This window comes from Ostrea edulis, chromosome 10 (assembly GCF_947568905.1).
Source record: "Ostrea edulis chromosome 10, xbOstEdul1.1, whole genome shotgun sequence".
Classification (NCBI taxonomy): Eukaryota; Metazoa; Mollusca; class Bivalvia; order Ostreida; family Ostreidae; genus Ostrea; species Ostrea edulis.
The window spans coordinates 32746909-32761532 of NC_079173.1; the positions used below are offsets into that span (position 1 = coordinate 32746909).

The window sequence follows — 14624 nt, forward strand, 5'->3', positions numbered from 1 at the left end:
CTCATAGGCGGATTCACCGGTGGCTACTCAAAAATTAAATAAACAATGATCATATTAAATTCAAAAAAATAATAAAGAATTAATCTTTTCAAATTCATCAACAATTTTTAAAGTAAAGTTTTGTTTCAACAAATAAATATATAAATATTTGAATACATAAATCCAGTTTAATAAGAATGACCATAGTGGATGACCCCTTATTACTCTTACTGAGAGAGAGAGAGAGAGAGAGAGAGAGAGAGAGAGAGAGAGAGAGAGATCTGGGACTTAAAATTAGAAAGACTGAATACAATTTTGTCTATCAAATGCGGTTATTATTAATCGAAATATGCAGAGTGCAGAGCAGTTTTCTGCATGTAGAATTGCGATCAAAGTAGATTGATAATATATATGCCGTCGTACACGTTTATTCAGATAAAATATTTCTGTAGTTAGGTGCTTATTTCAGTCTTGTATTCAATTGATCAACATGCTAATGATAAATAAAAATACTATTTACTGGATTTCTATTTAATGAATAGCTCATAAACAATCTAATACTTATAATAATAAAAAAGATATTACCATTTTGTGCTGAGATCAACAACTTGTCAAAATTTAAATTCAGTACTACTGTAAAATCTCTGTTTGTAATATGAATGTATTTGATATTTTATTTTAAACAAATACATGAAGGTTTAAATATTTGCATGGTATGTGAACATGTAGAATTTCACAGGGATATTTTGTTACAGATTATTGACGAGTGGCATAGGGAATATTTTCCTCCTTCACAAAGTGTTGAATCATCTGATAAAAATACAGACGATAGTGATATTTCAACTGCATCAGAAAATGAATCCAACGAAAATATTTTAGAACAAAGAATACAACTTGTGCATCCTGATAATGATCAGAATAAAAACCTAAATTCAGAGGAGGAGGACTGGGAGAATAACAATCTTGACTTAACAATTCGTGAAAAGATAATCAAAGGCTGCTCCTGCAGAATGGATTGCATATCAAATATTAGTTTTGAAGAAATCAGTCACCATATTTATTCCATGAGAGAACTTTCCAAGGAAGAGAAGGATATGTACATTATGGGAAAGCTAAAAAGTAAAAGTTCTGGTGGCGGATCTTCAAGACGCGATGCCAAACGACAGAGATACGAATACAATTTTGATGACCGGGAAGTATGTAAAGATGTGTTTTTATTTTTACATGACATTGGTGAAAAACATTTTAAAAATCTTGTGAAGCATATGAAGACCCATGGAATAAAACCACGGACACATGGAAACATCGGGAAAAAACCACACAATGCCTGTCCTTTGAAGAAATTAAATTTGTCGTGCAGTTTATCAATCGATATTCTGAAGATAATGGACTTCCTATGCCAGCTGGTCGCGACTCCGAACCACCCATTTTTCTACCTTGTTCAACACCAAAGAACGAAATTCATCAGTTATATTTTGAAGCTTGTCATGAGGTCCAAATTCGTGCTGTTAAATTGTCCTCATTCTATTCCATCTGGTCTGCCTGCCTTCCTAACATTCAGATTGCCAACCCCAGATCTGATGTATGCAATACCTGTGAGCGCCACAGAGAGCACATTTTGAATGCAAGATCTGAAAATGAAAAGCTTACAGCAACAAGAAATTTTACAGATCACATTGAAAAAGCAGAGAGGGAGCATCACCTCTACATTCAGTGCATTAAAGAAGCCAGGGAAGAACATCAGTCTATTCAGCTTCCTGAGCCACCTGTTAGACCCTGTTCCACAGATTTCCTCAAAACTCACTACACTTTTGACTTCGCGCAATGTGTGTCTGTACCTCATCATTCCAGACAAGTAGGGCCATTATTCTTTGAGACACCACGGAAAATTCAGATCTTTGGAATTTGTATGGAGGGAGCAGGATCTCAGCGAAATTATTTGATTGATGAAGACCAGACCATTGGAAGAGATGGAAAGAATGCCCATGGGCCAAATACAGTCATCAGCATACTTCATCACCATTTTCAAAATTATAGCATGGGAGAGAAATGTGCTGTTCTTCACTGTGATAACTGTCCAGGTAATTTCATCTTCATTTTTTCATATATATACATGCAATTTTACGCATTAAGCAGTTTAAACAAATCAAATGATACAATTTAGAGATTTGTCATTTAAGTGAAAAATACTTATTTTACCGATGGGAGAGAAATGTGCTGTTCTTCACTGTGATAACTGTCCAGGTATGTATATTTCATCTTCATTTTTTCATATACACCTAGTTCTATTCATTTTGTTCACATGTATATGCTGCTTCTAATATTCTAATGCTCACTTCATCTTTAGGTCAAAACAAAAACCGGTATGTGATTGGATATTTGCTATGGTGAGTCATGATTGGGCTACATCGAGCAATTGAACTTCACATGCAGATACCAGGGCATACAAAATGTCAAGTGGATGCAGGCTTTGCTCAGATCAAAAAGAAGTACAGGAGGTGATATTGTGTTAATATCAATTAATATTCCAAAAATAAAATTGTATCTAGCATAATCGAGAATTTCTATAATAGTCTATATTTGTTCAAAACCTTTACGCGGCGATGCATTTTGTTTTTAGATCAGATTGTGACACTCTACAGCATGTTGCTGACGTAGTCTCCAAGTCCTCCAAAAGTAACGAGGCTGTGATAAAAGAGGATGGAAATGTGAAATACTATGAATGGAAAGAGTATATAAAAACAACTTTTCAGCCTTTGAAAGGGATACGCAAGTTTCATCACTTCACTTTTTCAGCACTGCTGCCTGGAGTTGTATTATGCAGCGTTGATGTAGATGGCGACAAGGTCCCAGTAATCCTCAGTAATCACGACCAAATCAGTGTAAATCTACCACCAGAAATAATGCCGGGCGGACTCAGTAGAGAACGACAGGAATATTTATACAAACATATCAGACCTCATGTCCGGGAATGTTTCAGGGACACAACATGTCCAGAATGTCATGAAGAATAAGTGAAAGTTTCAATTGTTTCCGACAATGATTAACGTCATTTCAACGTCATTTTTTGTAACGTCATTGAAATATCATCTTAACCTTTGACAGCCTATATCTCAGTAAATATGCTGAATATTTGACCCAAACTTCACATGTGTCTTTTTAATGTTGTTTTCTATCATATTCCATTAAAAAGTTAATTTTGATAATTTTTACCATAAGGGCCCTTTTTGCATGGGACGGCTCATATATATATATATATATATATATATGGAATTTCATTGATCGTTGATATTTTTTCAGATGTTATTATTACATACATCAAATTGGCATGCTTTATTGGAAACAATTAAAAAAATTAACAGCAACCAAATGAACATTCAAAACACATATTCTACTGAAACAGGTGGTGTTTTGTAACACGACGTTGTTCGTGTACATTCAGTGTGACACAGAATGTTTATATCACGAGAGCTGATTGAGATACTGCAGATACACTATTATACGATACATGTAACAAGAATATTGTTCCCACTCAATAAATTTCCATTTTGTTCTCTAAAATGTCATCGTTTGGTACTATCGAGTACTGGGCGTATGGATTTTTCTTGATGCATTCTCTAAATAATGTTCCGACGAGCACTAGCAGAATGAGGAAGGACACACTTCTACAACAACAAAAAACAATGTACATTATGAATGTAGAGGTAATTGATCTGCTTATGTTTAACCTTTCAAAGAGTTCCTCTTTAGATTGCGAACAAAAGTTCTTATCATTGAATTATCGTAAATAATTTACTATACAATAATTTTTGTTCCGATCCGCCATTTATAACAATGGCTTCCTCTCACCGGAATACCTCAGAATACAGCGCAGTTTTGCTTGATTTCAAGTTACATTGTTGTTTTATCAAAAACAGAGAAAACCTGTATACGCTATTTATTCAAAATGCCATATTCATTACTAAATTCCTGCTTACAAAATCCCTGTAAGAAGGAAAGTGATCTCGTGCAGACTGGGTTCCGGTTTTGACGTCATCGTAACTACGCCTGGTGACGGCATGGTAGGCGGTTGCGGCACTTCCGTATGATTTTCCGACTCCAAAGAAAGAGAACCCAGCAGGAGGTCGGTTCCAGGGAAATGGCGAATGCTGCTTTCGTTTCGAGGACAAGAGTACTTACTTCGTAATTGTAACCACTGAAACATTGATAATGATTTAAGTATAGTCATGTATAGAACACTGAAACATTGATAATGATTTAAGTATAGTCATGTATAGAACACTGAAACATTGATAATGATTTAAGTATATTCATGTATAGAACACTGAAACATTGATAATGATTTAAGTATATTCATGTATAGAACACTGAAACATTGATAATGATTTAAGTATATTCATGTATAGAACACTGAAACATTGATAATGATTTAAGTATATTCTTGTATAGAACACTGAAACATTGATAATGATTTAAGTATATTCATGTATAGAACAATGAAACATTGATAATGATTTAAGTATGTATGGAACAGTGAAATACTGATTTAAAAATTTGCTCTTTCCACTTTCCTATGAAGCCCCCCCCCCCCCCCCCCCCCCCCCCCGTTCTCTTCTTATTGTAATTTCTAGTATTTCTCTATTCATTATCTATAACGCCGCATGAATTATAAATATTCCGGAATACTAGTCTAGTCAATCTGTCAGAATTTAAGTCAAACCTCAATACCTCGCATGCGATTAGTGATATTTGCTATCAAATTGACTTATGATTCTGACGTGAATTAAAACTGTGCTGAAGTGTAGATTAGATTGTCCTTCTGTGCGTCAGAACAGAATAGGGGTAGGGGCAGATCCTAAAAAAAAATCAAAAGTGGGGGGGGGGGACCCAAGTATGTACCTTTTCTGTCCCAAAAGGGAGGAGCCCTAAATGGCAAAATAATGACCTTTTTGTTAAAAATAGCGGGTACAAACCCCCCATAACCACCCCCTCTAGATCCATCACATGTGGGGAGAAAAAATGTGATTCGATTTCACAGCGACACGTTAGTGCTAATAATACCGAGCGAAGCTCGGACGGGCCGAAGGCCCGTCCGCGAAGCAAGGCTCTAAAGGTAACACGTATGTAAAAGAAAAAAGTCAAAATCAGCAAAAGAAAAAGAGATAATTTCTATATACGTTCACTAAAATTTTCGTAATCCATATGGGCGCCGCCATTTATTTTTTCATGACCTGCTTCAACAGTTATTCGTATTTTATTTTGAATGCCAATAATAGAAGACTCTGACGTGCAATTCGTAATTAAAATACTCAGTTTGTTCAAAGTGAATAGTACAATTATCATTGTAACAGGTTTTAGCATATAAATACATATAAAACCGTAATAGGACTAAATAAATGAACGAGTTCATGAGTTTCTTTGAATAAGAATATACGATAAAATTACGGTTACTTTTTTTACCATTTTGAATTTATTGGTTAATTTAGTTTAGTTTTAACGGCCTTTTTCATTGCATACGGAATGTATTATTGTTGTTTATAATTGTTTGCTTTGAAAAAGAAAAAAAGTCGAGGCTAAATGTGACGTCACAATGCACAGTTTACGTCGCCTTGCGTTTTATTTCCCGCGTTCAATGAATAGGCGGATCATGTAAAACTGTTGTCCCCATATAAACTCCTTTAATATTGAGATGTTACTGGGTGTTTACCGCAAGGAAATTTCATTCAATATATATATATATTTTAAATGAATCATAATCTACCGTACTTAACGGAATTATGATTACCACTTGGGACATTCCAATGACCATTACGTACATGCTTCGCTCGGTCCAACGGTCACACCGTATACATATTATTCTAAGGGCGGACACCGCAGGTATTATACCGAGCGAAGCTCGGACGGGCCGAAGGCCCGTCCGCGAAGCAAGGCTCTAAAGTTAACACGTATGTAAAAGAAAAAAGTCAAAATCAGCAAAAGAAAAAGAGATAATCTCTATATACGTTCACTGAAATTTTCGTGATCCATATGGGCGCCGCCATTTATTTTTTCATGACCTGCTTCAACAGTTATTCGTATTTTATTTTGAATGCCAATACTAGAAGACTCTAACGTGCAATTCGTAATTTAAACACTCATTTTGTTCAAAGTGAATAGTATAATTATCATTGTAACATGTTTTAGCAAATAAATACATATAAAACCGTAACACGACTAAATAGATGAACGAGTTCATGAGTTTCTTTGAATAAGAGTATACGATAAAATTACGGTTACTTTTTTACCATTTTGAATTTATTGGTTAATTTTGTTTAGTTTTAACAGCCTTTTTCATTGCATACGGAATGTATTATTGTTGTTTGTAATTATTTGCTTTGAAAAAGAGAAAAAAGTCGAGGCTAAATGTGACGTCACAATGCACAGTTTACGTCGCCTTGCGTTTTATTTCCCGCGTTCAATGAATAGGCGGATCATGTAAAACTGTTGTCCCCATATAAACTCCTTTAATATTGAGATGTTACTGGGTGTTTAGGGCAAGGAAATTTCATTCAAAATATATATTTTTAAATGAATCATAATCTACCGTACTTAACGGAATTATGATTACCACTCGGGACACGGAGTTACGTACATGCTTCGCTCGGTCCAACGGTCACACCGTATACATATTAGTGAGCGAAGCTCGCGAAGCGAAGCGACGCGACGAGCTCGCTCCAATGATTACACATATGAGTCACGTGATCTGCTCTTCTTCAGCTGAAAAAAGATGAGTATTACCCATAATGCTTCTGCAAAAATGTCGCCGTCACTGCGGTATACTTCATTGACAAAACCGTAATTAAAATAATTAGATTGTTTAGAAAGTACCATAAACGTTTTTAAATTCCAGACAAGCTTTCTCATAGTTTCAAAAATTTTGTTTTTGCTTGGTTTGAGAGAAGAAGAAAAAACATTGCAGCTAATGTGACGTCACAATTTGTAACTGTTTACACCAAGCACGTTATATTTCCCGCGTTAAATGAAGAGGCGGATAAAAGTCGTGTTGCAAGATGTTAATGGGCTTCGCTCGTCTCAACGGTCACACCGTACAACATATTAAATGGTGATGTTGAATAATCATGAAATCTATGAATTCACTATCGCCATTATTACCGTCTTTCTTGGAAGACGGTATGCAGAGTTGAAGTGTTTTACGGTCTTCGGACTTTGCACTTCCTCTCTTTTTTCATTGGTAGAAAGTGCATGACGTGAAAATTTTCAATTATTTCATTGGTTGAAATGCTCTTCAAGGCAAGGGAGATAATTTTCGGGTGTTCTAATTTTCGTACGCCATAACAATTTTTCAAGATTTTCAATCTTTAAAAAATCGACAAAACGAACAAAAGAAAAACGCAATTCATGAAATTGACACATTACTTTTTAAAAAGCAACTAATACAAAGCATTTCTATGGTTACTTCATTTACAGCAATGTTTTCATTTTTGCATACAAACAGAAAAACTCGCCGTTTTTTGTTTTGATTGCTTGTGTTTTGGGAATTGTCTATTCGGTAAGGCTAATTCCTAGCCTGGTTCCCGAGGCCTTCCGATGTGCAAGTACGACGTTCTTTGAACATCGGAAGGCCTCGGGTACCAGGCTAGGCTAATCCCTACATGATACCTTAAGCTAAGAATTACATAAGAATAAATAAGGCTTGACTTCAAAATGAGGATCACTGTTTTTTTAAAGCATGCAAAAGAAAATTTTGATTATCAGTGATTACAATGCAACCATTTTTGTTTGTATTATCAGCGGCATTGAAAACTTTGCTGACGAAGGAGTAGGACAGTAACATTTCATATGCTGAAGACAAAGTAGTCTGAGTAATAAATGTTGAATTTCTTTGTATGATAGTGATAAAGATTTGTCTCAAGTACAGGTCACTACAGGAACAGTTACATTGAGATTATGTTGTAAGTTTTTCATGCACAAATTAAAAAAAAATTGCTGTCTAACCTTAGACAATTACAATATTCACTTGTCATTTTAGTTTATATGTCATATTATTAAAATAAGTTGCAAGTAGATATTTAGAATAATTTTAATTGACAATCAGTGATTCCAATGCAACCATTTTTGTTTGTATTATCAGTGGCATTTGAGAACTTTTTAAATCTTTTTAGTTTGTTTTGTTTCATAACTTTGTTAAAAAATAAATATTTTGATATACACACTGAAAATCTCAGTTTCATTTGATATAGAGGCTTTAATCAGTGCTAATACAGGGAACAGTGATTTTGATTTCCAGTACATATACCATTCATAAATACAAACTTTTATAATGGGAGTCAGGACACAGCTTTGTAGGCATGATGTCCGTGAGATTATTTATTTTAGCTCAATTCAATAATGAAGACAAGGGACATAATTCAACTTCGCTCTATATATAGAGTTGCTGCTAAAGACGTCAAGCTTTTTTAAAAAGCTTTACTTGTATTCCATATTAACTACATTACGGTCCGCGGTACCATAGTGAGTAGGACGCTCCTTCACAACCAAGAGGTCCTGGGTTCAATAATGTCTCCCGACGACGCGTCACTTGATTGATTGTTTTACGTCCTGTCGAGAATGTTTCACTCATATTAAGACGTTATCAACGGTAGGTGAAGTACCACAAATTTAGGCCTAATACTTAACATTCAGGGCCGTAGCAGTGAGGGTTCTTTATCGTGATAATGCCTTCCGCAATACGGGAGCTCCGTTTTTAAGGTCATATCCGAAAGTCCCGTGATTCTCACTTCTAAATGCCGAGCGTTTGGCGAAGGTGCAATCATTACCTATATTAATGTCTTAGATTTGACGGACAAGGCACGAGAGGGACTCGAACTCACGACCTCCCGGTTACGAAGTGAACGCTCCACCACTGAGCTACGGTGACCGGTTAGCCGCGTCAAGCCTAAAATGTTCAATTAACCTAGGGAGTGACTGTTCCTTCTGAAGCGCCCGGCATTGAAAGTTTAAAAATCTAAAGTAACAGGTATTTGGGATGTGACCTCAAAATCCTCCGAGTTACCGTTGGCGTTGACACGTCAAAGAACCCTCACTCTACGGCGCCATGTAAATTACGACGTTTCCGAGAAATGCCGAAATTCACTTATGTATTACCCCACTTACAATCTACGTAAGATTTACGATGCTATTGTAAAACGGTGTCCTGAGCGTCATGCATAAATTTCGTGCTAAAGCTGATGACGTCTCAATTCGAAACATTCTCAAAAATATAACAAAAAAAGATCTATATACATGTATTGACAGAACAAAGCCAATTGTTTTAAGTGTGTAATAGAGTCTTGATGTGCTGTACTTACATAGAAGGTGCCCATGTTTCCGACCGCTCTTAGGTAGCCGTCTTCTCGAAACTGATCACAGTACAGCGATACTATTGTTGTTCTGTCGAGATAATCGAGGGGAAATTACACATTGTCAAATGAAGAATAAATGTATTACGGGGAGAAATAGATAATGGAAGAATGGGTAATCGACTTCAGCGATTACACAATAGAAGAGTCCCGAGTTACAGCCAGAATTACACAACATCTGGAACACCTCGGACCTTTCACCGAAAAACACCCGAGGTGTGCCGGATGAATTACACACTGTAGTCATGTGATTTTGAAGTTTTGATTGTCTTTGAAACTTCCGGTGCAGACGATGCATGTACAAATATTCATAATACACAGTTTTCAAACGCGATATAATGTGCTGTTGAGGACAATCACGCCGACACAAGCTACGGGCGGGGACAATTGCATTGGAGCAGTTCAGCAACAGGAGGACGGTCATCACCCCAATACTTTTGAGAGAGGGTAGATGATAAATCTGCGAGATCTGTGTTCATTTAGAGCATTAAAACAAAAGTTTGTATGTGCAAAATATCATATTCCTGCATAGACGATATCAAATACAAATATCAACGGGTCCAATAAATATGTGAAGTATCCATCATATACATATATCAATTGTTGAAATCTGGTTCTCGAACTTTTTCTGTACACAGTTGATTGTCTTTCTTTTGTATATGTACAAGAAATACTCCATATAAATGTATACATCCGCCGGGGATGTGTGTACATGTACGTTTAACCTTATGACCCTTGTGATGGTGCATAACTGTGGACAACCAGCAACATCTGCAGGGCTGCGTTCAAGATCGTAGCGGCTACGCAGGGCTAGGCTAGTCCTACGTAGAGACAACAAGTGTTAATACATACAGTGCGTTCAATATACCTAGATATCTAGTCTAGCAGCTAGGCTAGCCGCTACGATCTTGAACGCAACCCAGAAAATGTTTATTTCTTATTTCAGTTTATCTTAACTTACCTGGAATCAAAACAAACACGAATATCTTCCAGAGCTGTATTATTTGTATTTTGAAGCCTTGAAGCATTCATGCTGTTATTTCCCTATACATCGTGTGCGAAATGAGCTACAATTCGGACTTAACATGGAATATGTGCATTGAAGTCGGTCAAGCCGCGAGGAACATGAAATAGACATAGCTCGGACACGGGACTTTGACTGAATATTCAAATTAGGTTTCGTGAAATAGCACGGCTTCCAAAACCGGAGCTTGAATCAGTGTATATATTTACAGACGACTTCAGAAAATCGTGTCAAAATTGAAAGACCTCTCCATCAATCATCATGATACTGGAGACATAAAGTAGTGTCATTTTCCCCCTCATGATGAAAGCAAGAGTTAAGAGCCCTGCACTTTTCCATCTGGCGATAAAGAACCCTAGTCCAAAAATGTTCGGCAAAATTTTAAGGTGCCACCTCATTTTTCTATTTTATGATGTTCGTGTTTAAGAAGATTTATAAAATAATAATGAAAAGAATAGGGAGATCCCAATGTCATTCTTGTTTAGGTTGTCTGAGTGTAGTTTTGATACTCGGGGATCTCCCTATTATAGGGTTTATACATAGGTGTCAACTTCAATCCTCATTAATAATTGACAATTGTCAATCAACAATATGTATTCTGTTGTTAATCACTGCCAAAAAAATAAAAAATAACAAAGCTGCAGGACTCAGAAAACCGGTATTTCATCATTATTTATTTTTATCAAAATGGAGAGCATAATCCATTTTCCTTGTATACAGAAAATGAGCATGTGTTATTGTACATGTTTTAGTTTGTGTTTTATACCAAGTGTTCATAAATGAAAGGTGATAGAAAGAACTAATAGGAATTTAGAAGTTACTTGTAGACAAGAACGTGAAAACAATGATGATTGAAAAATCTGAGTTCGAGATCCTGATCTGAGTGCTCTCATCCCATAACTGTGTAAAGTAGGTACCCAAACAAAACTCCAGGACAACTGACTATACATATAGAATATCTAGATTTATCCACTATTTGTTGGTAAAATTATATCTCAATAGAACAATGCACAATTAATTATTATTACCATATGACTTGCAATGAACTCATAGCTGATCAAGGCCTCAGAGGTAAAAAAAAAAATTATTTATTTCCAAATTTACTTTCTCATCGTTTCATCGGGGCCCCTTGTTCAGAAAAATCTTAAACTTTTTGTACTACTCTTTTTTTATTTTGATATTCTTGATTTGTTCGCAGGTTACCAAATTATTCGAATTATAAGAAACTGAATCATTCTGCTCCGCTTATTAAAAACGTAAATATTTGATTTACAGTATTTGAATGCGTGAATTTTTGTTTTTGTAGAAGTAATTTTTTTTTAAAGTGAATCTTGCAATATTTAAAAAACAAAACATATCGTTTTTGTGATTAAGATTTTTAAAAAGTGAATCTTTCCTTCCACAAACCTTTTCCCGTCTTTGGAAGTGTATGTGAGCGACAAGTTTCCATTATCAAAATGGCCGAAAGAGGCGCCATTTTGAATCCCTATGTCCAGGAACTCAGTCCGTTTGCTGTTTACTCGGCAGCTCTGAAAATATAAAGACAGAAATTTGAATGATTAATAATTTGCTCCAAATTTTAAAATTTCGAACTGAAAAATTGACAATAAAGAAAATTACCGCGACGTTTAGACAGCCCGTGTCGTTGGTGGACTTCTCGATGAAACCATAACATGGATTCCAAGAATACGTATGGTTATTATCACCATCTGCCGGGGAGTGGTCTTGGAATCTAAATTCAAATGTAAAATTCCCATACAGCTAACTGAATGTACATTTATATTATATATAACCCAATTCATAGTAACAAGCATAGCAACAAAGGAGAATGATTGAGTTTACCAAGATACATTCACATTTCCAATGTTTCTGCCTTTTATATTTTACCAATTCAAATGATAGCCATTTCCTCATGAACAATGTGTGCATGAATCTCCATAGATATAGTATAGGCTATTTTTACAGCTAGGAATTCCAACAGAAATGAAAGTACATGTAAATTGTAGGTATGAACTGCAATCTTTAAATCAGTATAATTCATGAAGCGCTGTACTATGTTAACGTAAAGCAGCGCAGTTCATACCCTCATGTGTTTTTATACGTCCGTCGAAAACGGGACGTATTATTGGTATGGCGTCGTCCGTCTGTCCGGACCTTATGGGCAGGATACAGACCGAACCGTAAGCTCCAGGATGTTACAACTTGATATATTCTATCACCATATTTGAGAGGAAGATGCCTTTGGGTTGTTTTTTTTAAGGTTAGAAGTCAAAGGTCAAGGTCGTAATATTACTTAGTATTACTTAGTAGGAAAACCTTGTAGGCAGGATACAAACCGAACTGTAAGTTCCAGGATATTGCAACTTGGTACATTTGATCACCATGATGAGAGGCAGATGCCTGTTATTTTTCAAGGTCAAGGTCGCAGTATCACTTAGTAGGAAAGCCTTGTAGGCAGTATACAGTACCGAACTGTTGGGACTAGGACCGTGAAACGTGGTACAAATACACTTTATGCCAAATGGAGGATGCCTATTGTTTCTCAAGGTCAAAGGCCAAGCTCGTAGTAGCAGGATACAGACCGATTCGTTGGGGCAGGGATCATTAACCTTGGTACACATACATCTTATGCATGCAAGTGAAAATATTACATAGAAAGTACACGATTTCTCTGTTTTGACGATGCAAAAAAGGTATGTCACACCCTGATGATTACTGATACAACTCGAAGCCCAGTTCTACAAATTATGGTGTAAGAAAAACACCCTATACATGAATTAACTTTTCACGGGCGTATCATGTACCTTTGGCGGCACTCTTGTTAAAAAAAGTAACACTTTAATTCCAGATTACACAGTGTTACTACATGTATGTAACGGATCTAGTACTTAGGAGCGAGGGAGAAAAGTGAAATAGGGAACTGATAAAACTTGTAAAACGTGGACTGCGTTGTGAGGACAGTTCAAGTGCAATTTGAGGACAAAAATTCTGCTTTTGCAGTTACGTCCCCATAAACGTGACCCACAGAATGTGAAAGATTTAGATACAATATATAATACATACCGATTGTTAGGCCGTTCTTGGCACACTGATTTTGACTACGGATAACTCCGTTTACCTAATCAGAATATAGGGCTCACGGCGGGTGTGACCGGTCGACAGGGGATGCTTACTCCTCCTAGGCACCTGATCCCACCTCTGGGGTGTCTAGGGTTCCGTGTTTGCCCAAATGTCTATTTTGTATTGCTTATAGGAGTTATGAGATTGATCACTGTTTGTTATCTTCACCTTTCAATAAATTATTGAGGACCTTTTCCTAATAGTATATTCTCTCACAAAAACTTTATTTTTTTCAAACTTTGAAAAAGAACTGTTATAGGAGAGAGAGAGAGAGAGAGAGAGAGAGAGAGAGAGAGAGAGAGAGAGAGAGAGAGAGAGAGAGAGAGAGACTTCATTACCTAGCGGTCAGATTTTTGTTTGCCAGCGGTCGTAAATCCACAAAGTTCCCATGCTCATCCTTACAAACACACGGTACAGTGGCGCTCACAATGTTACAGTGCTGAGGAATATATTTCAGTGGACTTGCAACATCAACAATACCCAGCACTGTTAGGAGAAACAGGCGGACCTGGTCCATGTTTAGATAAAGCTGACAAATGAGGTGAATGGCGTGCTCTCTATCTTATCAACGAGTTATACATTGACTGATAACATATAGTTATATTGTTTATATTTACTGATTTGCTAATTGATAACCACATCAGATTAAAAATGGAAACATGTCCCATACATTTATATCAGTAAGAAATATTTCAGGAAACACAAGATTTATGACATAATGAATTACACTCAGGTTAGAAATATTCCTGGCATGATCCTCCTCATAGATTTTGAAAAAGCATTTGATACAGTCTCTTGGGATTATTTAATAAGAGTGTTGAAATTTTTCAATTTTGGTGAATCTTTTATTAAGTGGATCACAGTATTTTACAATGATATATCAACAATAAACCAAGGTGGAAATTCATCAAGGTGGTTTCAAAATAGGCGTGGTTGTAGACAGGGGGGTCCAATCTCACCTTCCTCGTTTTTATTATGTGTAGAAATACTTGCAATAAAACTAAAAGGTAATGAAAAGGTATTATGATAGGTAATATAATTCACTTAATTTCACAATTTCAATATTCTTAGATGGTAGTAAGGAATCTTTAGAGGCTACTTAT

General features: G+C 36.1%; 2 protein-coding genes across 5 annotated transcripts; one reads left to right on the forward strand and one right to left on the reverse strand.

Moving 5' to 3' along the window:
* The first annotated feature begins 806 nt into the window (after positions 1 to 806).
* On the forward strand, positions 807 to 3230 carry LOC130050729 (uncharacterized). Of its 4 annotated transcripts, XR_008798975.1 has the most exons (4): positions 807 to 2060; positions 2327 to 2477; positions 2600 to 2655; positions 2776 to 2871. XR_008798975.1 is itself a non-coding variant. In XM_056151001.1 (3 exons), exons 1-2 carry the CDS (start codon positions 1376 to 1378, stop codon positions 2368 to 2370), a joined length of 729 nt encoding a protein of 242 aa, XP_056006976.1. In that variant the 5' UTR covers positions 807 to 1375; the 3' UTR covers positions 2371 to 2477; positions 2600 to 3230. The 4 variants fall into 4 exon arrangements, 3 of the variants coding, with proteins under 3 accessions (XP_056006976.1, XP_056006975.1, XP_056006974.1); XM_056151001.1 differs by having other exon boundaries at positions 2600 to 3230; XM_056151000.1 differs by lacking the exons at positions 2600 to 2655; positions 2776 to 2871 and adding an exon at positions 2160 to 2223 and having other exon boundaries at positions 2327 to 2553.
* Positions 3231 to 3297: 67 nt separating this feature from the next.
* On the reverse strand, positions 3298 to 14079 carry LOC125665823 (uncharacterized). Its single transcript, XM_048898722.2, has 6 exons — positions 13860 to 14079; positions 12022 to 12133; positions 11809 to 11930; positions 9327 to 9408; positions 3957 to 4174; positions 3298 to 3644 (listed from the first exon to the last, which is right to left on the reverse strand). The coding sequence occupies exons 1-6, from the start codon at positions 14036 to 14038 to the stop codon at positions 3512 to 3514; spliced, it is 846 nt and encodes a 281-aa protein (XP_048754679.2). The 5' UTR covers positions 14039 to 14079; the 3' UTR covers positions 3298 to 3511.
* Between the last annotated feature and the right edge of the window lie 545 nt (positions 14080 to 14624).